The 27,760-nt window shown below is 45.0% G+C and overlaps 1 protein-coding gene across 2 annotated transcripts in view; it reads right to left on the bottom strand.

Moving 5' to 3' along the window:
• Positions 1–27,760, bottom strand: part of GLRA1 (glycine receptor alpha 1) — an 83,499-nt gene that overhangs the window by 25,513 nt on the left and 30,226 nt on the right. For both annotated transcript variants that reach the window (XM_057730485.1, XM_057730494.1), the window contains exons 2-3: positions 21,656–21,783; positions 16,273–16,340 (exon numbers count right to left, since the gene is read on the bottom strand). In XM_057730485.1, coding sequence (XP_057586468.1) covers positions 16,273–16,340; positions 21,656–21,783 — 196 coding nt within the window. The remainder of the gene's footprint in view (positions 1–16,272; positions 16,341–21,655; positions 21,784–27,760) is intronic.

Here is a 27,760-nt window from a genome sequence, read left to right as displayed (position 1 = left end):
ACTGCACAGGCTGTCCTGGGGAACGTGGACTCCATCCTGGGACTAATGTGGAGTCTTTGAAGAATTTTAAGTAGGGAAGGACATTATTACAGTTGCATTTTACCACTGATATTTAAAAATATTTTATTTTTCTTACTGCAGAAGTCATGCATGTTGATTATAAAAAAAATAGAAGCATATGTTGCCTAAAAGAAGGGAAACAAAATAAAAACCGTAGGGTTTCACTCTGAAATGATTCATGAGAGGTGAGGGTAAGAGATGCAGAGACTGTGTCTGGTGTCCTCAGGCAGCTCATCTCCTTCTCCTGGTGCCCGCTTCTCCCCCCCTCCCCCCCCCCACCCCCGGCATCGATTGATTTTCTCCTCCCCCTTCTCCTCCCTGGTTGGTAAACAGCAGTGGGAAGTGCTGTTCTGAAGGGATCAGTGTAATTTTTGTAATAGGCTGAGAATTAAGTGCTGTTTTGCTTACTTGGCCCTGTACTCACGTTGGCTGGGGTTTGACATGCTGGGGGTCCACGCTCAGGTTCAGGGGCTGCAGGAGCCGCACTGGAGCTCTCCACCCGAGCACCTCAGGCCCCACCTCCGGCGGTTGGCTTCTGGGCCTCAGACCCTCCAGGTGGCCCATCCTCTCAGTCTGAGTGGGGGTGGGGCGGGGTACTGCCGGAGCTCTGGATCACAGGCTCTAGCTTCCACTCTGCAGTCCCGCCTCTGAGATTCCCTGATGGCCTGATTTCTGGAAACTGGGCAGCTTCCATGCTCGTGAGACCAAGGTAGAGCATTAACTCATTCCTTTGTTCATTCTGCTATTCAACAAACATTTATCGAAGGCTTCCTATATGCCGCCCCCCTCCCCCCATTATGTCTAATTTCAGACTCGAACCTCTCCCAGTAAACTCCTCTAAACTCAGTACTGTGGTGAAATAGGAAGCCTGAGGTGCTTCAGTAGGAAAGAGCTAAGAGCCTGGTGGGTGTGCTGGTGGGAAGGGTACGTGGAGGGCCAGATGTGTGCCCACTGCAGTCAGAACCAAGAGACCTTGACCAAGAGGAGGATCAAGAACCAGATTCTTTTACCTTCCTAAGTCTCAGCCTTCCAGCTGTCAAAGGGAGGTTCCTTCTGTAAACTTTATTCAACTGTGTAAACACGTATGAGGCCCAGTGGGAGAACAATGAGAGCCCTTGGTTTCTACCTTCACAGAGCTCAGATTATCTAGCAAACAAGGCAAGGTATGGACACAAATCTAACTTACGAAACTGAAAGTGGTAAGGGCAGAGGAGGTTCTAACAGGCTACTGTTAGATATTGCTCTCAAGTCACTGAAATTACTTCCAGGCAGTTTAGGTGAATTTGGGAGTGATTTTGGGGAGAAGGTGGCATTTGAAATGGCCCCTATCAGGCTGTTGCATGGTCCTGAAGTGAACACCTCTAGATCTGGTGTTGTTCTGAGATATGAATGATGTCTGATTTCAGCTGAAAAGGAGGCCAGTGATGTGTGAGGAGGAAAGACAGAGGTGAGGAGTACAGGTGTAGAGCCGGACAGGATGTGAGGACCAGGGCTGCAGCCTTGGTGTATTTAGGAGTCGGATTTATAGAGTTGGGTAAGTGGGTGGGGTGTCAAAGGAATTTCACGTGGAAGGAATAGCACCAGCAAATGTGTGCAGGCAGGGGCATTCACACAGTTCAGTTTAGCTCAAACATCAGCTGCATAAGTAATAAAAGGTCCCCCTTATTGAGGACCTACTATGTACTAGGCATAGTGCTAAGCATGCCACAAACTTCAGCTCCTTTTGTCTCTAAAACAATCCTGTGATTATAGGTATTTTCACCTTAATTTTGTAGATGAAGCCTCAGGGAGATTAAGTAATTTGCCCAGATCCATACAGTAAACATTGGGGTTGGAATTCAAATCTGGTTTTCTGATTATTTAAAGTGCATCCTCTCAACCACTCTGCTGTGATGAGGCTGTAGAATGGGTTGATTTGAGACTGTGAGTACCCTTAGCTGCCAAACCAAGGTGTTTGGATCTTATTCAAAGATCCAGTGGGGCACCACTGAAGTCTTAAGCAGTGGAGCAATATTCACAGTTAGACTTCGGGAAGGTCAATGTGGCAGGCACGACCATGAAGTGTTGAAGTGAGAGAAAACGGGATCAGGGAGGTCTGTTCTGAGGCCATTGTGACAGTTCAGTGAAAGATGAGGAGGAGCTAAACTAAGGTAGTGGGCAGGGAGAGTGGGCAGAGGAGAGCAGCATTGTTCTCTGTCATCATCTCATCCGTCATCATTTTCATCATCAAATATTGCAGGTAGACTTCTGTCTCAACTCCTTCGTTTTACACACGGCCCAGCGAGGGAAGGAGACTTTTCTCAGGCTACACAGCAATTCAGTGACTAAGGTGGGACTTGCATACAGAAATCTCAACCCCTTTCCCACTACTTTTCCTAATCGCTTGTTCACCTTTGAGGGCAGGAGGAGGAGAACCAAGGTGAATCTGTTCTCCTTAGAGAAACTCTTAGACTCAGCTCTGGCAAGGTTTGGGATCCAGATGTGTGAGAGCTGGACCAGTCTGCTGAGAGCCAGGGACCAGGAAGCGTTCAGAGTAGAGGACCCCAGGCTTGGTGGGGTGAGTGGCTGCTTCTTCTCAAGCACTTTCCCAGACCTCTGAGATGCACTGTGGAACCAGAATCATAGATGTTGCCTCCAAATGTGAGAAGAGTCAGCCCCAGTCTCCTCACAGTCGTGTGAGAGTATGGACCTGTCTCACTGGTACACGGAGAATTACTAAATCCTGACTGACTGCCAGGCACAGTGCTAGGTGCTTTGATGAATCCTCTCCCAAAATTCTCACGGACACCGTTTTATGGATAAACTGTGCCTGGGGATACTTAATGCTTTTTATTTTTTTAAAAAAATATGTATTTGGTTGCGCCAGGTCTTAGTTGCGGCAGGTGGGCTCCTTAGTTGTGGCATGCAAACTCTTAGTTGCGGCATGCATGTGGGATCTAGTTCTCTGACCAGGGAGCGAACCTGGCCCCTCTGCATTGGGAGCATGGAGTCTTATCCACTGCACCACCAGGGAAGTCCTCTTAATGCTTTTTCTAAAGTTAGCTGAGGCTCGAATCCACGACCAGCTGACTCCAGAGTCCTGTGCTTTTAAGTAGTACAGTACACTGTGTTTGCTCCTTTCTTTTTTTTGTGTGTGTTAGTTCCTTTTATTAATAACATCTCATACTTATTAACTGCTTTTTACTTTACAAAGCACCCTCACATTAGTTTTGTTCTATGAAGTCTGGCGTGAAAGGGAAGATTCTTATCCCCATTGGACATTAAAACCCTAAAAGCTCAAGTTCCCATCACTAGCTACTGGCAGATGCAGCAATGATAATAAAAATGCAAATAATACTAATAGATTGAGGACCAGATGTAAGGGATGATGCTAAGTGCTTTATGTGTGTTATTTTATATTCACAGTAATCCTGTGATGTAGGTTCTATCATTCCCATTTTACAGTTAGATAAATCAAGGCACACAGAGGTTAAAGTACTGTTCCTGACATCACACAGCTAGTAGGTGGCAAATCTGGGATTTGAATCCAAGATGTGCATGCCAGAGCCCAGGCATTTAGCCACTAGTCTGCACTACACGGAATCTCCCAGACTTGTATTGAGCGACAATTTTGTGATACCTCAGTGCCATCCACTGCTGCCTCTGGCTGCTGTTATGTACCTGTGGGTTTGTAGATACCCACAATTAGGAGGAAGTATTAAAAAAGGGCAAAGGACAAAAAGCTTCTGCCCCAGGCCCAGCAGGCTAGCGTTCTTACCTCATTCCTGATTTGCCCCTTGCATTGACCCATTGTCTGTTCTACACTCAAGTCCAGAGCCGACTCCCCACATCCTGACCATTGCCTCCTGGGATCCAGATGCCTGCTTCATGCCTTCATCCTCTCCTAGGTCACCACCCTGTCTGTTGCATTCTCATTTGGATTGCACACAATCAGGGCTACATTTGTTGTGAAGAACTGTAGATCGTTTGGACCAGTGGAGCGGAGCCTCTTTGTCTTTACGGGATCACTGAAGCCCAGTGTGAGTTTAATAATTACATAACAATGCAGCCACTTTTATTGGGTATCTAACATTTGCTAGAACTTTCTATGCATTGTATCTCTAAACGTTCAGTCTCGCACACTGGGTATTATTATACTCATTTTACAGGGGGGAGGAAACTGAAATTCAGAGAGGTTAAACAGAGGTTGAGTGTGTTGCCCAGAGTCCCATAGCTAGTAGGTGCTAGAGCAGGAATATGAATCCGGGACTGTCTAACTCCCAATTTCACATTCTTTTGACAATTGCATGCTGCCTGTCTATCTCCTCTTTTTTTTTTTTTTTTGTCCACATTGTGAGGCATGCAGGATCTTTGTTCCCCAGCTGGGAACTGAACCCGTGTTCCCTGCAGTGGAAGTGCGGAGTCCTAACCACTGGACCCCAGAGAATTCCCTCTATCTCCTTTTTTTGAAAACCAAGTTCCTAAATGGGTGAAGTGAAAGAAACACATTGGACAGAGTGTGCTGGGGCCCCACTGAGCCCAGGTGACAGACTGGCTCATGCACATCCTCACAGTCAGTATCAGGTGGAGAACTTTGGATTGTGATGCTAGGCTGAGATGGGTTAGTAACTGGTTGCCAAAGGATGCAAATTTAAGGGTGGATATTAACCTGAAAAGAGGAAAGAGGACAGTATTGGCAGTATAGGGCATAAAAGTGAAATGTGCCACTAGAAGACTTGGCAATATGGAAAATAAGGTTGATCTCTGAGAGCGAAACTAACAGATGAACATGCAGCAGAGCAATGTGGCAAGGCTCAGCATCAGTCACAGCGACCCAGGTGTAATCCCAATGATTCAGAACAGGCCTGTGCCTGTAACTTAGTACGTGGAACCCTAATTTATTTTATCGTGTCTTGTTTGGAGAGCTATTTTATAAATATATTGGAGACATTCATTCAGTATATAAGAAAAGGCAGTTTGAGGAGCAGGAACTTGGCAGTTGGTAACTAGCATCACCTGGAGGACAGGATCACAGGGGAACACCAGTTAGGGGAGTGCCAATCTGTTTTGTCTCTGAGAAGAGGGTTTCTGTGTGGTGAGCCAAGGATGGTTTCTTAGACCTCTCTCCAGTCTGGATGCAATTTTCCTCAAGACTGTCTGCCTTCTTTTCCTCCAATTAGATATGTCAAAAGCAGCTTTTGATTTGCTTCCCTGGTATTCAGAGTGACAAGGGAGTGCTTTCATGGAGGACACGAGCATGCTGTTATTGGAATGGAAAGCCCCATCATAAATTAAAATAACTTGACGGTCTTATTTACCCGCTTCGGTCTTTTGTGGGTTTGATTGTCATTAGTCAGCCTTCCCGAGTGTGATCTGATGGAGAGCCAACTCTGGGCTGCCATAAATTCACAGCTGTGATGCCTCCCTTGGTGGTGTATTGGAGTCATCCTGCAGACAATACCAAGACTGCCTATAACCCCGCTTTCTGCTTGTAAAAGACTCTATGGCATGTGTGAGGGCTCTCTCCTTGGCTTCCTCTCAGCCTTTACCAAGGCTTTGTGGAGTGTTGAGCTATGTCTAACCAGGTGATATTTAATAGGCTTTTTCTTGGATTTCCCAAACCCTAGAGTGTAAGTGACCTAGCATTAGCTGTGTAGCCAGACTGAACATGTAATGGAAAAAGCAACAAGAAGCAAATATCTCACCTACAATAGTAACCAATCTCACACAATATTCAGGAGTAAACCTAATGAGAAATGTGTGACTGATATATATATTAAAAACAAACAAACAAACAAACAAAAAACAATGAAACGACTCTAAAACTTTACTGAAAGGCGTAAAGGAATACCTCTAAAGATGGAGAGACATAACACATTTATGTAATATTGTTAAGATGTCAGTTCTCTGCAAATGAATCTATAAATTCAGTGCAATCCCAATCAAAATCTGAGGCAATTTTTATAGGCCTCAACAAGCTGGTTCTATAGTTCATAAGGAAGAGAAAATGAACTAGAAATGACAAGAAAACCTTATAAAAGAAGAACAACAGAGGACTTTCTCTACCAGACATAGAAATACAGTGTTAAGCCATAGTAATTAAAATAGTGTGGAAACAGATAAACAGCAATGGGATAATAACTTGAGACTAGAAATAGGTGTATATATATGTGGATTTAGTTTATGAGAAAGGTAGCATTTCTATTCAGTGGAGAAATAAAGGCTACTTAAGAATAATGCTGGAAAAACTATTGTCTAATCAGAGAAAAACAGAGCTAAACCATCACCAAATACTTTACAGCAAACTAAACTCCAAATGGATTATAGAGGTACATGTAAAAGAAGAAACTTATAATCTTAGCCAAAATGCCCACTGTGCAAAAAAAAAAAAAAAAAAAAAAAAGGCAAAGATACTCAGATTCACTAGGAATATGGAGTGAAAATTAAAAATGATAATGAAGTACCATTTAAAAAATTCCATTTAGTAAAATTAAAAACTTGATCATGTCTTGAGCAGGCAAGGATAAAAACACTGTTGTTGGGGACAATTACTGAAGCTTCTTTGGCATTGAAGTTGGGCAATAATATCTGTCATAATGGTGCAGGCCCTTTGATAAAGTAATTCCTCGTCTGTGGTATATCCTAGGCAAGCACGGAAAGAGTCACGTCCAAGGCTGACCACTGTGGCACTTGTTTGTAATAGTGAAAGGTGCATAAACCTACAGGTCCATCAGGAGAAGAGTGGTTAAATACCATGAAATGATGTCATGTCCAGACCATGGAATTTTACAGGCAGGCTGTAAATCTGGAAATATTGATTAAAATCATTTTGTCATATATTGAATGTAATAATAATTAACCACTTGTACTGTTTTCAAATCTGAGGGTGTGTAGAGCATTAAGAATGACGTAGACCTATACGTAGTGATGTGGAAAGATTCCAAGACATGGTGAAATGAAAAAACCAAATTGTATTGTGCAACCCTACTTATACGAAGACGTGTAATATACATATATGGTTGTACACTCAAGGGAAAGAAGCCAGTAGGATGTACACTAAAGTGTTTATCTGCAGTGGTTAACTTGGATGGGACAAGGGGAGAAGGTGAAGCAGGGGCATTTCTGTCTCTCTTCTCTTTTTTATTGGACTTACTAGATGACTTAGAGGGCTGGGATAGGGAAGGTGGGAAGGAGTCGCGGGAAGGAGGGGATATGGAGATATATATATAAATACAGCTGATTCACTTTGTCGTACAGTAAAAGCTGGCACAACAGTGTAAAGCAATTATATTCCAATAAAGAGCTTAAAAAGAAAAGCTTGTTTTTATCTGTTACTCATATACTTTAAAAGAAGTTTCAGAGTTTTGCTGTCCATAAGCATAGTGACTTATCTCAACTGAAATATCTTTGAGGTGGCATGTGTAGAAATGATTTTACGGTTCCGAGGAGGTTCCCAGAGCTGCCTTGATGGGGCAGATTGATGAAGAGGCTAAGGGATTGAGATTCCTGGCCTCTGCTCCACTTCCTCCAGAACAGCCCATTCTCAAAAATCAGTTTGTTAAAATGCCACATGAGATGCAACTTAAAAATGTACTGTGGTGGTGGGGCTGCTGCTAAAACAATGCTTCGAAACCCATTAACCCAGGGTAAGGATGGGCATGGCCCCAGTGTGCTCCGCTCTGAGCACTCCTGGGGCCTGAGTTCATTTCTTGGCCTTTCAGCTCAAGATGGAAATTGAAACACTGGCTGTACTCGGAGAGCACCCCGGAGGTAAAGGGACTGAGAACCGGGGAGAATGGCCGAGGGAGCCAGGCATGGGGAGGGAGCGAGAGTTCTGTCCTCAGTTATTGGAAGGGCTGTCAGGTGCAGAGATTGGTTCTCTGTGGCTCCAGGATCAGAATGAAAGCCATGGGCAAATGGAGATGTCAGAGGTGTCCCAAAATGAAATGGGCTGCCTTGGGAGGTGCAGGGGTTCCCATAACTGGAGGTGTGCAAGCAGAAAATACAACATTTGTGGCAGAGATTCTGACAACAGATGGGGGTTCGACTGGTGGAACTCCAAGGTTAATTCTCTCCACAAATATTGATTGAGCTCCTATGGTCCAGGCAAAGTATTGGGCACTGGAAATACAGGGATGATTGAGAGAGAAAGGGTCCCCACTCAGTAAAAAAAAATCAAAGCAAATTAGCACACTTTTACTTTTCAGATATTACTCTGAAAATAATAGAACATGATGCAACAGTGACTGAAAGGGGGGATATTTTTAGATAGGGAGTCAGGGAAGGACCCTCTGAAGAGATATCTGAGCTGAGACCTGAAGAATGAGAAGGGACCATTCATACAAAGATTTTTCTGGACAGAAGATGCTGAACGCTGTTGCAGGATTTGAAGCAGGAGGATGCTGTGATCTGATTTAGGGTTTAAAAGGCTCCTTCTAGGCACTATGGGAAGTGGTAGAGGATGGGAGGAAGGGAAGCAGGAAGGCCAGTCAGGAGACTGTTTCAGTCAAGCAGGAGAGAAATGATGCCAAGTTGAACTAGAGCTGACAGCAGCAGAGTTGGAAAGAAGGAGATGGAATTAAGTTTTATCTTCTATGATTCAAAAATCAATTCATTCAATCAACTGATCCCAATTCATTCAATCAATTGATTCAGTTTAGTCAATCGATCCCAGAAGTAGGCTGGCATCCAGAAGTGACTGCTTCCTGAACAACATGTTAACTTTTATGGTTGGACATAAGGGTCATTTAATCTCCTTACATGGTAGCTGTTTTCATAGATCTTGAGATCTCATTTGCAGTTATCCACAGGGATGGACAGCCAAGGGCTTCTCGAAATACTGGTTCTGATAGAATTGCACAAATCCTACTTGTTAGCCAAACCAGAGTGCAGGAGACCAGGACAAGGTCATGACCTCCCATGACCCTGCCATCCCCTTGGCTCTGCAGCCTCTCCTCTTGCCCCACACTCAGCAGGTGGACTAGGCCAAGAGCAGGGCACCAGGACTCAGGCAGCCTAGGGATAATAACTGGTGATGGCGTTTATTGGCTGGAAAAGCTTGGGATGAATTAAGCCTCTCTGAGCTTCAGTTTCCTCATCTATAAAATGGGATTGTTGTGTTATATGAAATAATCCTCATCATTTGCTAACCACAGATGCCTGGTTTTTAGAAAAGTGCTGAATAAATGACAAACAATGCCACCACCACCTCACCTTCTCTTTATAGGAGAGCTTTTTGAAAGAATTATCTTCCCACTGTCTTCGCTTCGTTTTGTCTTTTACTTTCTTCATGGCCTTGAATTGCATTTCCTAATTTTCTACACGCTCCCCTCCCCCACCCCCCATTGCCAAACCTATTGGATGCGATTCTCTTTTCTTACTTGACTTGTCTCCTCTTTCAGCGCTATTGAACACACACCAGCTTTTAAATCACCCCTCCTCTTTGGGTCATTCTACAATGCCATTCTCTCCTGAAAGGTTTTAACATGGAGAGAACCACGATCAGATTTCTACTTTAGAAAAAGTACTCAAAACCGCACAACAGCATTTTCATAGCCCCTGACATGTAACACATGTTCAGTGAGCGTTACCTGATGTTGCCGTTGGTCACTGTTATTCTCTGTGTTCCATGGCGTCCTGTGCATACCTCTGTAATCTCACTCATCACATTGCGGCATTATTTTTGGTTTCCTTGTCCACCTTCTCCAATGGACTCCTTGAAAGCAGAGACCTACTGTTCGCTGATGTCTGGCTCCTGTTTACTTCTGGGGACACGGGAGGATTATACTCTTCTTCAGATAGGGCCATGTGGCTTCCTTTGGATAGCGAAATGTGATCAGAACTGGTAGATATCAATTCTGGGTGGAAAGCATTTACTTGCCAGCATGCCACCCTTCAGTGCCTTCTTCCTTGCACGGCAAGTATGAAATCATGTGTTGAAGTGGAAATGCAAAGCTCAGGCATGACTTGGAGGACAATAGTCCTGGAGGGTGGAGCGTCCTCCAGATCTGTCGCAGACTTTGGATGAGTGATACATCAGTCTTTGTTGTTTTAGGACACTGGGGTTTCAGGAGTTGTTTGCTGCAGGAAAGCCTAGGCTTATATGAATAAAACTGATCTATATCCCTAGAGCCTGTATAATGCCGTGTTCAGCACATACAGTATAGGGCCTTAAAAATGGGGATGGAAACAATAAATGAATAAATAGGGAGCAGAAGAAAGAAAAACCAGAAAGGCATTTCCTTAGGCTTATGTTTTGGAGTCCTTGGCTGATGAGTTCAATAGTTAATAATCCCTTACATTTTTGTAGCATTCATAAAGGGCTTTCATACCCATTTCTCGTATATTTACATATCATTCTTAGAGCCCGGTGCCAAGGGGGAACTGAGTCTCAGTGCTATATAAACTGGGAAAAGCTAGAGCTCAAACCCTGGTCTCTTGTTTCCTTGCTCAGGGCTCTGTTCACTGCTCCCTAATATCTACAAATAAGGCCAAATGTGTGAACTGTGGTTGGATAGGCCATTACCAGTCGCCAGGGGTCCTGGCCACAGTGTGCCTGTCTCTATGCCAAGCTAGCCCAGCCCTTGGCAAAAGAGGCTGGAGCACATGTCCTCGTAATGGAAATGCTGGGATTCATGCCCAAAGGACGTCAGCACGCACACACACAGGCACACACACACACACACACACATGCACACACACACTCTCTCTCACATCTGTTGACATTTAGTTCCACATGAATTCCAGCTGTCTGTGTGTCCCTTCGTGTGCACAGTCACATGTACACCTGCATACTGTATAGACATACTCATACCCATATACTGACACACATTTAAACATTCTTTCACTTATTCACGTTTTTGTATGTACATACATTCACACGCACATGCATACAGACATGTGTTTGAGTGCTGGCTCAAATGCTGATACACACTTAAATATGTGCTTCTATATTCACAGATACCCACACACAACCACATAACTGAAAGTAATACCCCTCATGTACCTTCACTGTTAAGTACTTGCACACATTCTTGCATATACACGCAGATACATGCACATCCCCACTTACACACATTCACACATGCATTTATAACCGCAGAAGTACACAGACTTATACCTCTACATGGTCAGACACATTTCTCTCTGAGGTTACCTATCTAAATATATTCAAACTAGAGTACACGTGTATACAGGCCTATGTGTACACTTGCACAAACACATGGTCCCGCAGTACACACATGCACACACATACTCTATGACGTACAGATGCTACATAGCACTCGTAAGCACGTGTGTCCAGACAAGCTGGGTGGTTCCCTCTAGGTCCTAGCTCCAAATCTTTCTCTTACAGAGTGCTAGAGGTGCTGCTCTAGACCAGGGCTCCCTTCCCTCTTCTCCCTTGTCCATTCCTGTCCCTACTTCCACCTCCATCTCGCTGCATAGACTCAAAGAGAGTCACTAGAAAGGTCACATGAAGGCCAGCCAGCCTCAGCCCTCCCCTTGTCGGGAAAGGATAGAGACCCCTCTTGCTTTGCTGGCTGCCTTCTCTGTTCTCAGCTCTGGTGAATAAAGCCAGGCCCTAGGAGGCAGACAGTCAGGCCTGGGGACTCCAGCTGTTTACAGAGCTGCTCTGCACTCGTGCCGCTCTTAGAGAACAGACACAGCCTGGAAAGCTTCTGACACTGGGACTATGTCCATATTACCATGGACCCAGGGTGCATGGTCAGCTCTTTGTGTGGTTGGTGAGGCAGAGCCCCAGACTGGAAGTCTGGGGCCCTGGGCATGTCTGTTCAATGAAGTTCCCTTTCAGCTCTAACTTCCTTATGATGAAAAGAAACAAGCAAGGGCTGGGTAATCCCAAACACCCAGAAATTAAATATTTATATTTGGCTCAGGAAGACATGGGGTTTGGGGTGATATAGATCTGAGTTCAAATCCCATTTCTGCCACTGATTAGCCATATGTTCTTATGCAAGCGACCTAACCTTTCTGAGCCTCAGTTTACTTATCTGTAAAATGGGGATAACATGTCTTGCCTCATGGGGGTTGTTGTGAGGTCTAAATGAGATGACATCCGTGGAAGTGCTCTGCATGCTGCCTGGCACACGGCAGCATTTATTGTGTGGTTGCTGCTCTTGTTGCTATATTAATACAAGTCCAGTCTTGCGCTCTAAGCATATTCTGAGTGACGGGGAAGAGACTTGAATGGGAAAGTGGTCCAAAGGGTTTGGTTGGTAGGATCTAAGGGAGAAAGAAGCTGAGGGGGAGGGGAACTCTTGGCCACTGCAAAGAGCACTGGACCTGGGTTTCTGTCATACCCTCTCCATGCTGTGTGACCTTGCTCAGGTGATGTCACCCCTCTAGCCATCAGATTCCTTCTCAGTAAAATAAAGGCTGACTTAGACAATTTCCTAAGGGTTTTTCCTAGCTCTTGAGATTTTTGTTTTTGTTTTCTAAATCATCTGCAATGTAAATTAAACACATGTAGATAATTAAGAACCCAGTAGGTAAAATCACAGTATTATGGGATATGGAAGCAGAAAAATGACAGCCACTGTTTTGGATTAACTTTAGTTAATAAGGAGAAAACTGTGGCAGCTGTGGACCATTCCCAAAGAAGCACCTCATCGCCAATCCTTCATGTCCTGTCTAAACATTATTATTATTTTTTTAAAATTTATTTTTTGGCTGCATTGGGTCTTTGCTGCTGCGCTTGGGCTTTCTCTAGTTGTGGAGAGTGGGGCTACTCAGTCCGGTGGCATCTCTTGTTGCGGAACACAGGCTCTAGGTGCATGGGCTTCAGTAGTTGCAGCACGTGGCCTTGGTAGTTGTGACATGCTGGCCTTAGAGTGAGCAGGCTTTAGTAGTTGTGGTTCGTGGGCTCTAGAGCACAGGCTCAGTAGTTGTGGTGCACAGGCTTAGTTGCTCCATGGCATGTGGGATCTTCCCGACCAAGGGATGGAACCCGAGTCCCCTGCATTGGCAGGCAGATTCTTAACTACTGTGCCACCAGGGAAGTCCCTGTCTAAACATTATTGATCTACACCCCGGGGGCCATCTCTCTGGGCTCCCCTTGTTGGTTATTTCCATTTTCATTAGTTACTGTTTTCTCCTGAGGCATGCTGAGCCTGGCATGATTTGAGGTTGGATTTGCACTTTTTATAACACTTAGGTTGTCGCTTAAGTGTGCTTTGTGGGCCTGAGGTCCCTCCATTTCCCCTGTCTGTGCTCTTCAACGTTCTGGCAGTTTACAAGAACTGGAACTTAATCTCTGCAGGGTCGCTAACTAGTTCTGGGATGTGATGTCTCCAGATCGTGGTTTCCTCAGCTGTAAATTGGGGAACATTGTGTCTGCCATGTCTATGTTACAGAGTGGCTGTAGAATAAGTATTTGGTGAAGGAATCAAGTGAGAGAATGAGTGTGAAAATATGTTGAACGTTATAGGTAGTATTTAATAATAATAACTGACATTCATCGTGAGTGTACTTTGTCAGAACCACAGAAGTGCTTAGTGCTTCTGTGCCTTATCTTCTAATCCTCACAACAGGTCACAAGGTGGATGCCATTGGTCCCCTGCTCTGCAGATGAGGAGGCTAACTTAGGCTATCTTGTTCAAGGCCAGAGAGCTGAGCCTCAGATTTTGTCTCGGCATGGAAGAATGTGTCCTGATTGCTATACTGTCTCTGTAGAAAGCAGTATGCAGCAGGAAGGAAGCCTGGAAAGGTGGACAGGAGATACCGGAGAAGGGGAAACTGAGGCTCAGAGAAGTCTAGGAATCGCTCGGGATCACACAGCTCATCAGTGGCGACTCTGGAGCTTCAGTGCCCAGAGCCTCCATCATTGCCGCCACCATCGTCACCACTGACAACATTAAGAGCACTTACAGAGCATTTACTGTGATAAATACTTTCCTGCACAAAATTTCCATCCGTAGTAACTTGAGGAGGTAAAAAAAAATAACTTGGTGAAGTACCTTGATGTTAATCACCCCTGGGATTTTACAGACAATGAAGCTGAGGCTTAAAGATACAAGGCAAATCAGCTTCTTACATATAGTGAGTGAACTCAGGTCTCTGTGACTTCAGAGTCTTGGCTTTTAACCACTACACAAAATAAGGGCAAACAGCTATGTCTTCAGTAATCTGTAACAAGGAAATAGATCTCTGTGTGACCATTATAGGTAAACAGGTGGGGGTGGAGTTGGAGTGCATATATGTACACCTGTCCTCAACCAAGTTTTTTTTTTTTTTAACATAATGTGGTGGCCCCTGACTTGGTTTAATAACTACCACTTTGGAAGAAGAGTTGAAGTGTCAATACTCACCGCACAAAGACTATGACTAATGCAAATGTCAATGCACTTCTGACTTGGGAGGGAGAAGAAGAAAAGCGGAGGAGTTCATCAGGAACTCTAATAAGACATCCATTCACGGAGTGGAAAGACTTGGCTTTTGGACCTGCAGACGCAGGGAAAAGCAGCCATGCGGGTTCCTAGTTGACAGGTGGGACCACCTCCACATGGAGATAAAGGTCTGTGAGTCTGAGGAAATCTGATTGTTTGTCCTTTGGATGTGGGCAAGGTCTATCTGACCTGTTAAGACAGGCCTCTGTGTGAAAGGATAGATTTTGGACAATTTGCCCCATGACATACAGAGCTCAGTGATTTTTGCCAGCCTGGGACTAAAAGGTTAGATCTAATCTCCATAAATGTTTAGGACCAAATAATGGTTTGTATCAACAGACAATACATCTGATTTGGCTTATTTATTTTAGAAAATGACTGAGTACCTGTTATTAGATCCCTGTGCCAGCTGCTGAGGTTACCATAGGAAATGAGACAAGATTCTGGCCCCCAGAGAACGGACATTATCGTGAGAGGAGGGACACATGAATGGGCTGTGAGAGTGTAAGTGCAGGTGGTCAGTGCTCTTATGGGAATTGTAGCACATGTCACGAGAATGGGTAGAAGGGACCTATCCCAGGATAGGTCAGGTGCACACATGAACTCACACATGTGTACAGGTGTTAGAGTGTGAAGGCTTCCTGTGGAGGTCATTCTAAGCAGAGAGTTAAGGGAGCTTAGGGGTTGGCAATGGAAAGGAGGCTGGAGTGGGGACTCTGGGCAGTGGCCTCAGCAGCATCAAGAGAAGCCTGAAGACCAGAGAGTGAAGACCACCTGTGTGGAGAACGCCAAGCAATTCCACATATCCAGAACAGGAGGTGAGAGGGAAGAGACACAGCCGAGCAGAATCAGAGGGGACTTCTAAGCTGAATGCTGAAGGGGAGAGGGTCCACGGGGAGGCATTAATGCAGGGGACTGGCCTGGTTAGCTTTGTGTCTTAGAAAGGAAGAATGGATTGGAGGCGGGCAAGATGCAGGTGGGGGACGCTTTGCAGTGATGTGAGCCAGGCACGTGGAAGCCTGAGCTGGACTAGGGGTGGGAATGGATGGTTTAGAGGATTTCAAGGCAGTAACAGCTACAGGGCTTGGTGATTGACTGGCTGCTTCTCGCTCTGCTCATAAAGAGATGCTTTAAGCTACCTTAACTATTTTCTCACAAGCTAGATTGCTCCCTTCAAAACAAATACAATTGGTTTTTTGTTTTCAAGGATCGAAAAAAAATTTAAAGTAGCATTACATTTATTTATAATTAGAAATGTAATATTTACTCCTTGTAGAAATTTGAAAAATATAAAAATACTGAAGGGTATGAATTCATCCATAAATCTATGATCCAGAGATAACTGCTATTAACATTTTGGTATTTTTCCTTCTAGTCTTTTTTCTAGAATAACTGATTTAAACTTTTTACTGTGGGAATTTTTAAATACACACAAAAGTAGAGGGAAGAATCAACCCAATATACCCATTTTGTCTTCTATAACCAGTCTTCTGCTATTCCACAGTTGAATTTTTAACTTAAAAGCGGGTATTTACATTTTTTTTTTTAAATTTAAAACTTTCCCCTCTTGATAGAATTTTGTTTTTGCAATCCTGCATGTTTAGTATGTGCTAGCTCTGCTAGCTCTTTGGCCATTTTCAGATATATGTCTTCACCCAAAACATTGACTAGGACAGTAAAAATGTCCAAATCCAATAGTATACCGTTGGAGATCTGAAAAAACACCAGATTTTCCACATCCTTGGGGAAGACCAATGCAGAGGGTAGATATTTCAGGGGGAGAGATATCCCGAACAGGAAACAGCAGCTTGTGTTTTGACTCACTCACCATAGTTGTCTCAGCAATGGAACCAAAGCTGTTGATGAAAATGTTGCAGCTGACATTCACCGGGGGACCTGCCAATCAAGAGAGACTCCTGCTTAGTTCCTAGGCCACGAAGATCCCCCCAGGGATCCTGTGGGATTCTGACTTCAGATATGGATGCCCCTTGGTGGAGGAGACTTTTGCTTGCCCTTTGCTTGCCCTCCACCCCACCCCCGAGTAGCAGGGACTCCCAGCCACATTGCTATGCCAGATTCCCTGGTTCCCAAGTGAGCACCAGGTACAGAACACCAGAGGCTGAGCCGAGATGTACTTTCATTAACACAGGATGATTCATCATCCTGCCATATGGTTGAAATCCCTTCCCCAAACCCCATCGGCTGCCTTCTAATTTGTGGCCGAAAAGTATTTACAGCTACAACATTTGGAGGCCATCTTGGGAATTGCAAGGAACAGCAAGTTCCTTGCCTTGAACTTATGAACCAAGAATGATTGTCTGAAAGGGCGTTGATGGGAATTACCAGCTGAGGCATCCAGAGGGAACCTCAAGGGAAGTCCCTAAGTCTTTGTTAAATACTTTCCAGGCAAGCTTTTTGAATCCTACTGCAAGGCTAGGAAAGAAGTGGAGGAGTATTTACTCTTTAGAATCTCATTGCCGGAGGGCCCTCCATCCAATTGAAGCCCAGTCTCTTCATTTTCTACTGTTAATTAGAGCAGTTACCATTTACTGAGCAAGGTTTGCTGAGAGTATTACTCACATTGTCTCATTCCATCCTCTCAGCACCTCCACAAGAAGACATGGTTATTCCCTTCATTTTACAGATGAGGAAACAGGTTCAGAGACGTTATTTGTCCATGGCCACACAGCAAATGGTCAAGCTTGAGCTCAGATTGATCTAATTCCAAAGCTAAGTGGTTTTAATGGCTATACTTTTGGAAAGAGGTTCAGAGAAAGGAAGGGGCATGCTCAAGATCACACAGTAGCAGAATCCAGAATTTTAAGCACGAGGCTTCCACATGTGCTGACAAGAGGGCCAGCATAACTTGACCAGGGAGGAATGTGAGACTGTGGGTAAGGGTCATGGAAGCAGTAGACATCCAGGTGTGAGAGAGGTTCTGAAGAGGGAGGCATTAGGGAAGACCTCATGAAGGTGATGACCTTGAGCTGACCTTGAAGGTGGGTAAGACGTGGATAATATGGATAATAGGTCATAATCCTTCACTTGGAGATTGCAACATGCCATTTGTGGATTTTTTCAGGTCCACTTTCTTGTTGATCCCCATAAAGTCCTGAGGTAGGCGGGGCACATTTACTGTGCCAGCTTTATAAGTGGAACACAGAGAGTTTTAGTAACTCACCTGGGCTTATTTACCCAGCAAGTGGTGGAGCCAGGACTTGAACCCAAGTTTTCTGATACCAACCCCTCTCTGTCCCTGTTGAAAAAGTAGCCCAAGCATTTCACCCAAACTCAGCCAAGATTTCCTTCTTTTCAGAAATCCTGGTGTATAGAAAGGAACTCAATCCTGTTGTGAGAATCCAGGCTTTCCTTCCAAGGGCTTGCCAGGATGCCTGGGTTTCAGACACAGCCCCAAGTTCTCACTGGCTGTTTTCCCTGAAGCATGCCCCTTCCCTTTTCCTGGGTTGCAATTTCCCCATCAATTTGGGAATGTAGATCTTGATCTGGGCAGTCATTCTCAGCTCCATGGGTTTGGAATTCCCTTATGGAAGCTACCCATTTGAATGAGGAGGTTACTGTATAGGATTTCAGGGCTGGAAGGTTTCTTAAAGGTCACCTAATCAATTGCTTCCCAAACTGAGGTGCAGACAGGATTGTCTGCCATAGAATCATCTGGGGAAGTTGTTAAACCACAGATTCCTCGGCTCAACCCCAGACCCAGTGAACCCAAATCTGTGGGGATTAGCCCAGAGTTTATTGTTTAATGAGAGACCTGAGTGATCCTCATGGAGAGCCAGGCTTAGGAACTGCTGCTACCCATTCAAGGCTGAGTGCTTGATCACCTCCAGCAGTGGGGAACTCATTTCGTCTCGAGCAGCCCTTTCCTTAGTTGGATGGCTCTGCCTGCTAAAAAATTGTTCCTTATGCTGAGCTGAAACCCACCTCCTTGGTCACTTTCATCTGAACAAAGGCCCATTAGGGTTTTTTCCCCCTCATTTAGACTCAGATCCAGGTTTTTCTTTTCATTTAGCCTCATACCATTAAGATGCCCCAAAGAGTTACTGCCTTTGCCTTGAAATGACGTGCAGAGTTCCCACCCAGGCCCTGCAAGTGTCTGGTGCTGTGACTCCCATATAAATTAGATCCTGATTTATGTGTGTGAGAGGGTACCAGCCAAAACGACCCCATGGGGAAGTGCGGTTTGTTGAAATAAATCTGAAATTAAATTATCCTCCAGAAAATTACAATCTGGCTGCTTTTGGCAGCAGCATAATGTATGTATTTCATTAAATATTAAAGTTTAATTTTGTTTTTGTGTATATGTTTGCATTGGGCTGTGCCCCTGATCCTGGGAGCAACTGTGATACACAGAGTCTTAGCAAAGATACAGAATACCAAAGCTGGCAGGGCCTGGTCCTCCTGGATCATTTTACAAATGCAGAAACAGAGGTCCAGCTATGTCAAGTGATTAACTCTGGGTCACAGATATCAGGTAAGTAGTGGGAGGGTTAGAATCCAGTTTTCGAGCTCCTTACTTCAGTATTACGATTTGCATTGCCACTGCGTTCTGCAGACTGAGCCTGAAGTCCCCGTCACCCCTATCTTCAAGAGAGTCAGGAGCAGGCACAGTTTCTGGTGCTTGAAGGAACCTACTGAGTGATTGATCACTCTGTGGAGTTTTCAAGCAAGGCAGGCCTCTTCCTGGTGTATTGGGGGGTGGTCACAGAGGCCTACTTGGCCTGGCCTTTTCAGGAGCTCTGTAGTTTGTAGGGGTCTTTTGGGAATTTTATGTTTGCCTGGGTGGAGGCATGAAAGGGGCCATGGGGCTCAGGGGCAGGGGATCCCCTGTAGCCAATGTTTCAGCCCTCACCACAAGGAAGAGCAGAGAAATTTGCTCCCCATTTCCTGGGGTAGGGTTTCAAGAAGATGCACCTTGCTCAAAGCCAAAGTCAGAGGGGATTGTAGGGTTAGAGGTAGTGCAGGATTGGGAGAGGCCTAAGAGATTATCTACTCCTGTTTATTTTGGGCCCAAGTGTTGGAATAAGGTTTTCAAAGTGGGGAGGGGAAGGGCCCTGATTCAACAGTTTTATAGTCTGGGTGAAATTTTATTTCTTAAAAATATCCGCTGCTAAGTAAGTAAATAAATAAATGAATCAGGAAATAAGCAAATAAAGAAATCACTAGCATTAGACAGAGAATTGAATCAGAGCAGTGAGCTAAAGTCCCCAGTCTTGGCAGTGTGACTTGGGAAAGTCATTAAACAGCTCTCCTTAGCATATTTGTGGGCTCATTTGTTCATTCATTCATTTATGATGGGCTTACTGAGGGCCTTCTTTATGCCGAATACAGTGATATGCACACAGGACAACAAACACAGGAACCCTGGATGCACCCACGTTCAGTAAATGAGCAAGGCCAAGGCACTTCTACTCAGGCTGGAGTTCTGAGAGAGCCCACTAGGAGGCGCAGTGGGATGGAATTCCTGAATGCTGTGGATGCAACCCCGCAGTCAGTTCTCTGATGTGTTTGATTTGGTCAGTGATGTTTCTCAAAGATGTGATTTAGCTGTGAACTTGGAAGATTTCACATAAACCCCCTGACTTAACTCTTATCTTGGAAGGCCCGGTGCCCAAGGCCTGCATTCCTACCTGGCAGCTCTGGGCAGGAGCTGAGAAGTGGCAGCCCTTAGAGGAGCCTGTGCTTTCTGGTCCTCTCTGCTTATCCTCATCCTGCCTCAGTCACGTACAATACCTGCTGGGCCCCTCTGTTTGAGATTGTGACTCTGGTGAAGGGCTTGGGTGCTGACTTATCTGTCCTTGAGGGAAGAAAATTATGATCCCGGAAGATAATGGCCTCAGGAGCAAGGTGCTGGGGGAACAAAGCACTTTGAGGTAAACAGGGGTGGGAGGTGGGCCCCCCAAACCTCTGTGCATCTCCCAGCCTGTTTTCTGTTTGCAGAACGCTCTGAGAAGGGGGCTTGGAGGGTGGGGGGCAGAGTGAGCAGATATTAGGAAGCCATTACCAGCTGTCACATCCTTGTTTGGTCTTGGACTTGAGCCAAAAGCAACAGTGAGGAAGGGCATCTGGAATCAAGAATTGATTAGGAGGTTGGCTGTGGGTCTTTGAAATAAGATTTTTGCAGGGGTGCTGGGAGGAAGGTCAGGGTGCACAGACTCCCAAGGAGGTCCTTAAGACTGCGCCTGCAGAAACCTGTCCAGCAGTTAGAGATGGTTAGAGCCTCCTAAGGCATCAGTGGACAAAGGGAACTGGTCCCCTCTTGTTGTAAGACATTAAGATCTCATAGGACTGTGAGTTGAAAGAAACTTCTCAGATCACTTCAGTTATGGTTTGTAAATTGGCTACCCACAGGGCATATCTGACTCCCAAACATGTTTACAGGTTTTAGGATTCAAGAAGTTTCTCGTAAATCTTGATTTCTGGCTCTCCTTGGACTCCTGGGTGGTCTGGCAGCATGGTACCCCCATTCCTGTAGGGTAACTATGGGCTGGGGCTAAGGAGGGGCTGCCCACTTTCAAGGGGCCTGCACCTCTATTTCTCGATAGTCTCTACCACTCCCTATAGCTTTACTAGGCATTTGAAATTGTGACTCTGATTAGGTAAGAGAGTTCCAAAGTTATTTGCTAACTCAGGGGAAGCTTTCATTGGATGAATTGTAGTTGGAAGCTTCTCATCTAAGACAAATAAAAGTGCAGCTGCTTGGGGGAGAAGTAAGGGTGGGCTTGCTCATCCTGTCCCCTGTTTCTCCCTTTTGGGACACAGGGTAGCAGCCCCAGAGCTCCAGGAAGCATAGTTTAAAAACCGCAGAGATAGCCAACTCCATCCCTGCAGAGATGAGGGGACTGAGGCCTAGAGAGAGGAAGAGGCTTATCTAAGCTCAGAGAGTAAGTTTATGCCTGAAGTGAAACCTGAACCCATTTCTCCACATTCCACATTAATCTCTTGTCCATTGTACCAGACTAGCAAGTAGATTTAATTCACATACTGACTGTGGCAACCAGAGATACTGTTGAGTTGGACTCTCTGAGGCTTCGTTTGGTCTTGGTGAATTGCCTAACAGTATCTACCTTGGGTAGAGGAAAGAATCATGAAATTCATGCCCTGTGTTTACCATCTGCATACAATTCCATGCTGCTCTCTGCCACAATCTAGGAAAGCAGATCCCTGGGATTCTGGAAGGCAAGTTTATCTACCTTTAAAATTGGGCCTGATCCTGGCATCGTATCCAGAGGTCCTCCCCATTAGCTTATCCAGGAAATCCGAGGGTGACATAGGCTTGGATGCAGAGCGGGCGGCTTCAGCCTCCTTAGAAGCAGCAAGGCTAAGAGAAGAGAGAGAAAGCAGAGGGTAAATGACGGCCCTTTCTCACACTGTGATCAGATCCCAGGCTTGCTCACCCCTGTTGCTTGCCCAGCCCTAAAACCACTAGAGAAATAGGTAATAGGAGTCCTTAATGAGGTAAGGCCAAAGCTACCTTGTTTACCCAGCCAGCACGGGACCCTGACAGGCAGCCGAGTGTCTGATTGATGCTGAGAAGCTGCTGCCTCTTTTAAGGCTGCATTTCTAAGGTTTAGGGCAATCGTGCTTGGCTGCTGGTTTCCTGGGAGAGCAGACTGAAGGGTTAACCTCCCACCAGGCCCAGCCCTGTGCTTTGGGTGCCTGCATGTTCACAAGTCCGTGCAATAGTGCAGACAGAAAGAATCTTAGAGATCAAATAGTCCAGCCTTTCCCCAAAGTTTCTCTTCAGAATCAGTTACTAATTTTTCTAAAAAAAAAAAATGCCAAAGTCAAGTGCATTTGGGAACACAAATTGAATCAGGTGTCTTTACTGCGGGTCTTCTCAAAACGTGCAACAAGCTTAGATCCTGTACTTATGGGGACTGTCCCGTATACTTTCAAAAACACTCTGTTGGGAAAATTGAGGCATAGCTAATGAAGGAACTGACATAAGCCTCAGGGTACATCAGTGGTAGTTTGCCTCAGGGTATCAAGAGTTGGGGGATTTGAAATCAAACTGCTGCGGATGCTTCACATTGTTTCTGTCACCCCTCCCCCACAACAAAGTAGTTTTAGGTCTTCATTTGTAACATAGTATGAATTGCTGATGTCTAAGAACAGTGGTCCTTCCCCTGCCACACTCTCAGAGGCATGCAGATTTCTAGAACAGTCAAGATTGGAAGCTTAAGGGTTGAAGATCAATTGTTTCTGTTGCTTTGGGCAACTGAGCTTCCCTGTCCTGAAATTATACCCAGGAGATGGCTGGAAGCTAGTGCAACCCCGCTGTGTGTGCTGTGGGGCTGGTACGCTGGAGGAAGTGCATGTATAGAGATGCTGTGTGTGTTGCATAAAATGAGAGCTTCTGTTACCTAGCCAAGCAGGACGTCGTGTTCCCCAAGGATCTGTACTGCCTTTCTTGTTCTTTTTCTCGGTTCCTTTTCTGATCTCAGAGTTGTAACTGTTTAAGTGATCCCCTCTAATAGGTGGCTCTCAAATCTCTGTCTCCACACTGACCTCTCCCTTAAGCCCCATTTCTTCATTTGCAAACACCTGAGGGGCATGTCCATCTCGATGTCCTGCCAGGCCTCAAGCTCATTCCAGACCCAATGCTGCAGCTTCCTTCCCAAACTTGCCCCTCAGACCACAGTTGTGGCACCCACGTTTTCCTGTTCTCTAGGGCTAGACGCTTCAGAGCCGTCTTGTCTCTGTGTCCCCTCTCCTCTCATAGCCCCTCACTCACAGGGGCCTTTCCAGTCAGGCATGTGTTGTGGCCACACTACCTTGTCAGGTAGTTACTTGTGTTTGTGTTCCAGGACCAGCAATCGCGGTGGCTGTATTGTTTGTTTGTTTATTTAACCTCCTACTGTGTCTACTTTGGTGTGTCTCCCACATAACATGCTCAGTAATTGCACAGTGAATACATGACGAATAATATGCTACTTTAATTAATCAAGTATCCTGGTTAGTAGGAAGTATTCATAAATATTCATATATGGACTAACAATTTTAAAATAATTAGATTATTATACCCACTAATGAAAACTAGTGAAAATAATCTGTTATTCCTTTGAAGGTTCAGAGGTATTCCAGGACGATTTAGACACTCATGCTTAGTAATCTGAAGGTTCCTTATTTATATCCTGAAGGGCTTATTCTGATGGACAGAATGAAGGACAAATGCATTGTATTGCTTTTACAGGTGTGAGTATGGGTGTTTGTCAGTTTGTGTGATGTGGGTAGGTTTCTGGGTGTGATTGTACATGCGTGTTATGTGTATCAATGGATGGATGTGTATGGATGTGTGTGGGGACTAGGGTGTGCATGCGGCCGCTTGGGGATGTACAGTGGATTGTATTACATATATTTGGATAAGCAAAAATGTGAAGACCTATGTTTTTGTCAAAATGTGTTGTTAAGTGTGGTATTTAGTATGGGCATCTTTGTGTGCACATGTGGCATATATGTAGATATGGAGTATAGGGTGTGAAAGTGTCAAATGCCTTTGTGGCTGTATGTATGTGGTATGTATATTGCATGTGTGTTACTAAAATGTACTGTGACATGTAATATAGAAGAGTTCAAAAAGAGTGGAAAGAATAGATGACTTGGAATCAATCCTGTCTCAGTCGTTTACTAACTGTGTGACCATGGGAAAGTTACCTAACCTTTCTGAACTTTAGTTGCCTGATATGTCAAAGAAGTTTTGTACAAGGAGTAACTGAGATAGCACAGGTAAAAAATGCCAAGGAAGGTTCACCGTGTGTGTGTGTGTGTGTGTGTGTGTGTGTGTGTGTGTGTAGCAGTTGAGATTCAGTCTGGAGGTTCTTCTTGTCTCACTGCTGCTTTCAACTGTACCATAGTCCCCACAGGACTGGGAAATCCTGCCAGATGCCTTCCATGGCCCACAGTTGGTACCACAGTCCCAGCCTTTTCTCCATTCAGCACCAGACCCATGGCTGCTGTGCGGCTCTAGTGTGACAAAGGGGACCACAGGCACACAACCAGTGATTTACGACTTTGCTGTTGCTATGATTCACTTCTCGAGCCACTCTAGGAGTGGCAGTTATGAAGCTTTCATAAGCTTCTGTTCTCCCCCAGCCCCTCCTCTCAGATAATAAGGTTTGGGAACGTGGTCCTCCCTCCCAGCAGTTACTGCAGCACAGCCCTCTCTGGCCCTTAGGCCTCTCTCGTAAGCCTGAGTCCCATGAGGCGGTACACTGAGAGCATGAATTCACCCCAAATTATCCCCTACCATTTGCTATTAGCAAAATGTGCCATTTAAGTTCTGAATCCTCCCCCACACTGAGGTAACCTCTGGTTATTCTAGCTTGCACGTCTGCAGCAAGGTGTTTACAGTCTGATCACCTGGCCATTGACTCACTAACAATCCTTGCATGGTGAGCTGAACTGGTGGGAAAGGAGACTCCAAGAGGTTAAGAAACTGGCCTCAGGTCACACAGGGCTTTAATGAAAGGATTAGAACTCAAATTTTCACCTCCTGCCTCATCCAAATGCTACAATGTATAGACCAAACTTTTATAAATCTTGAAGAGTATAAATCATGATAGTAGCTATTATTACTACTTGTTTTTGAAGCTTGTTGTATTGTTATCAAGAAAATCAAAACATGTGTCTCACTTCTGGCAATCCCGACATACAACTCTCAATTTACCACACTTAAAAATGGGGAAGAAATAGTTGTGACTTGTCAAATGGTCCTCTGTTTTGTCAGGTGATTCATAGCAGAATTCTTGGAAATTTTGAGATTCTCTAGTCTAGCCTCTCCCATGTAACATGGACTAGTGGTTTCTTGGATATCATGTTCACAATTTTCACCCTGTTTCTGTACCACTTCTACATGTCACTTAAAAGTTTTCATTGAATTATCTCACTTCTTTAAAAAAAGAAACTTATTTCACTTTTCACAAATGAAAAAATCAGGATTACTTGCCATAATAACAGTGAGCACAATGAAAACAAAACAGAGACGTGTTTAAAAATCCTAGTTATAGACTGTTCTGGTGGAAGTCCTAAGCCTGAGGCCTGCCCTCAGTTCCGAAGGAAGATCAGCAAGTATAGGAAAGGCGTTAGAGACATAGTAACACCTAACTCAGACTTTCCTCCCAAGATAATGAGAAGGACTGAAATAATCATTCTATGTTATTATGTGTCGAACAACCTAAAATTATCCCCCATGCCTTACTGCCCTAGTCCAAAATTTCTCTAATTCTTCTTCAAATAAATCCTTCATTTGAATGTCAAAATAGCCACACCTTCCCACGTGATAATCACTGCACATTTCTGGCTGTATTTAGACAGCACATTTTGCACAGAATTATTTCTAGGGCCTCCCCACGAAAAGCTGTGCTTTGCGCCTCTGTGCAGAGAAAATATTCATCCAGGGGCCCTTCATGCACATTTGGAGCCACTGCCTCTGGTGAGATTAAGCCTTAGCTTATAGACAGTAAGGTCCTGGACACAGGAGCTGGGAATGAGTCCGAGAAATGAAGCACTTGGTTATTAGGATTTGCTGACCCTATAAAAGTATTTGGAAATGAGGCTCATTGTTTCAGGGATTACTGAAATGTAATGTGGTGAATCAGACTTGGTTTAGACAGATTTGATTAATAGTCATTTTCAGGAAGACCATAAGGTCTCCCAGGACCAAGCTTTCTGTCCCTTGCTGAGAAGGCTTATGGCCATGGCTGCACTGACTGGACAGGCCCTTGACCTATCTATCGCCTTTTAGTTGGGGCATTTGTCATACTAGGAGACTTTGGTACTTAAAGGACCATCAGTTTTGACTCCTAATGACAAAGACTATGGAAGGGTCCAGGGGTGGGTTCCACAGTGGCGTTGGAGGCAGGGTGACAGTGGAGTGGGGGCTTCGTGACCTTTGGTGAATCACTTCCCTTTTCAGCTTTCAGTTTCCCAGGCTATGAAATGAGGAGATTAGAATAATCTCTAGGAGTCCTTCTGGCTCTAAACCATCATTTTAGAAATCTGTAATATTCCCTCTCTTTTTTTTTTTTTTTTTTTTTTTTTTGTTTTCTTCTTTACACATCTGGTCTTGGGGCCTGAATTTGTCTGGACTGCTTTGGGGGAGGATGAATGTGTGTCTTGCTTCCTCCCCATCCAGTCTTCACATTTCTCTTCAGTGGAACAGCTCATTTCTCAGGGATTTGTTGGAAGACAGGCCAGATCAATGTTCAGATTCTCATTCTCTAGTTGCAGCATCAATTGGAAATAGGGAATCAATATGCAGCTGTCAATCTGAATTTCAAATGAGCTGGGGCTGGCAGTGAGGCTGGGGAGAAACAGTTTCAGTTAGACCCTCCATGGCACCACACACCCAGGGACCACTGGGGGTTAGCAGCCGGGGTCCCCCCAGCAGACTCCATCTCCTGAGTTCACCATAGGCAGAGAAGTCAGGAGGTCAGGGGTGGGAACAAGGGAGGAAGGACAAAGTAAGGGGCAGAAAAGGGACTCAGAGACTGAGGATAGCCAAGGGAGGGATGCATAGGGCTGGGGGAGGAAGCTGGAGGTAGAGATTGAGAAGGGAAGGGAGGTGGGAGGGACAGAGGAAGAGGAAAGTGCAGGTTTCTGAGGTGTGGCCAGTGCTATAACTGAGGAAGTCAGCAGAAAGGATGGGCGCCCAACTGCACTTGGTGGGAGGGGGGTGGTTTCCAAGAGGCTTTGTGGAGAAAGTGGCTTTTACAGTAAAACTTGAAGGTGGGGTATGGAATTGGCCTGAAAGAAATATGGCAGGCGAGTGTTTTGAGTAGAAGAAATGGCATGTGTAAAGTCTAGAGGTCAGAGAAGACTTGGAGAATTAAGAGAGGTTTAGTGTGCGTGTGAGGGGGTGAAGGGGGATTGAAGGAGAGAGAGGGGAAGAGAGAGGAAAAAGGAGAGAAGGACAGAGAGAGAGGGAGAGAGAGAGTTGATGATGGAACCCTGAGTCCCCAAGGTTGGGATTAGCCAGGATTGGACCCCCTGTTCTGTGTCCTTATGGTGCGTCTGAAAGTTAAGGAAGATTGCCCCTCCTCAATGCCTTTACAGGACAAATAATCCACCCGGATTTCTCAGCTGTTCTCTGGTTAAATTGAATTGTGGCCTGACCAGGCTTGGGAAATGCACTCTCCAAAGACACCTCCAAATGGGGGGTGTCCAACTTGGTTTTCAGGCAATGTGTCCTCTGACTTGGGCCAGAACATCCCTTTGCCTTGGCAGGGTGGTAATCTAATGAGCTGGTACTTATTTCGTGCAGAAAGTACCAAGTCAACTAGTCAGATGTTGTTTGA

Source organism: Hippopotamus amphibius, chromosome 1 (assembly GCF_030028045.1).
Source record: "Hippopotamus amphibius kiboko isolate mHipAmp2 chromosome 1, mHipAmp2.hap2, whole genome shotgun sequence".
Taxonomy (NCBI): Eukaryota; Metazoa; Chordata; class Mammalia; order Artiodactyla; family Hippopotamidae; genus Hippopotamus; species Hippopotamus amphibius.
This window is presented reverse-complemented; position numbering and strand designations above follow the sequence as displayed.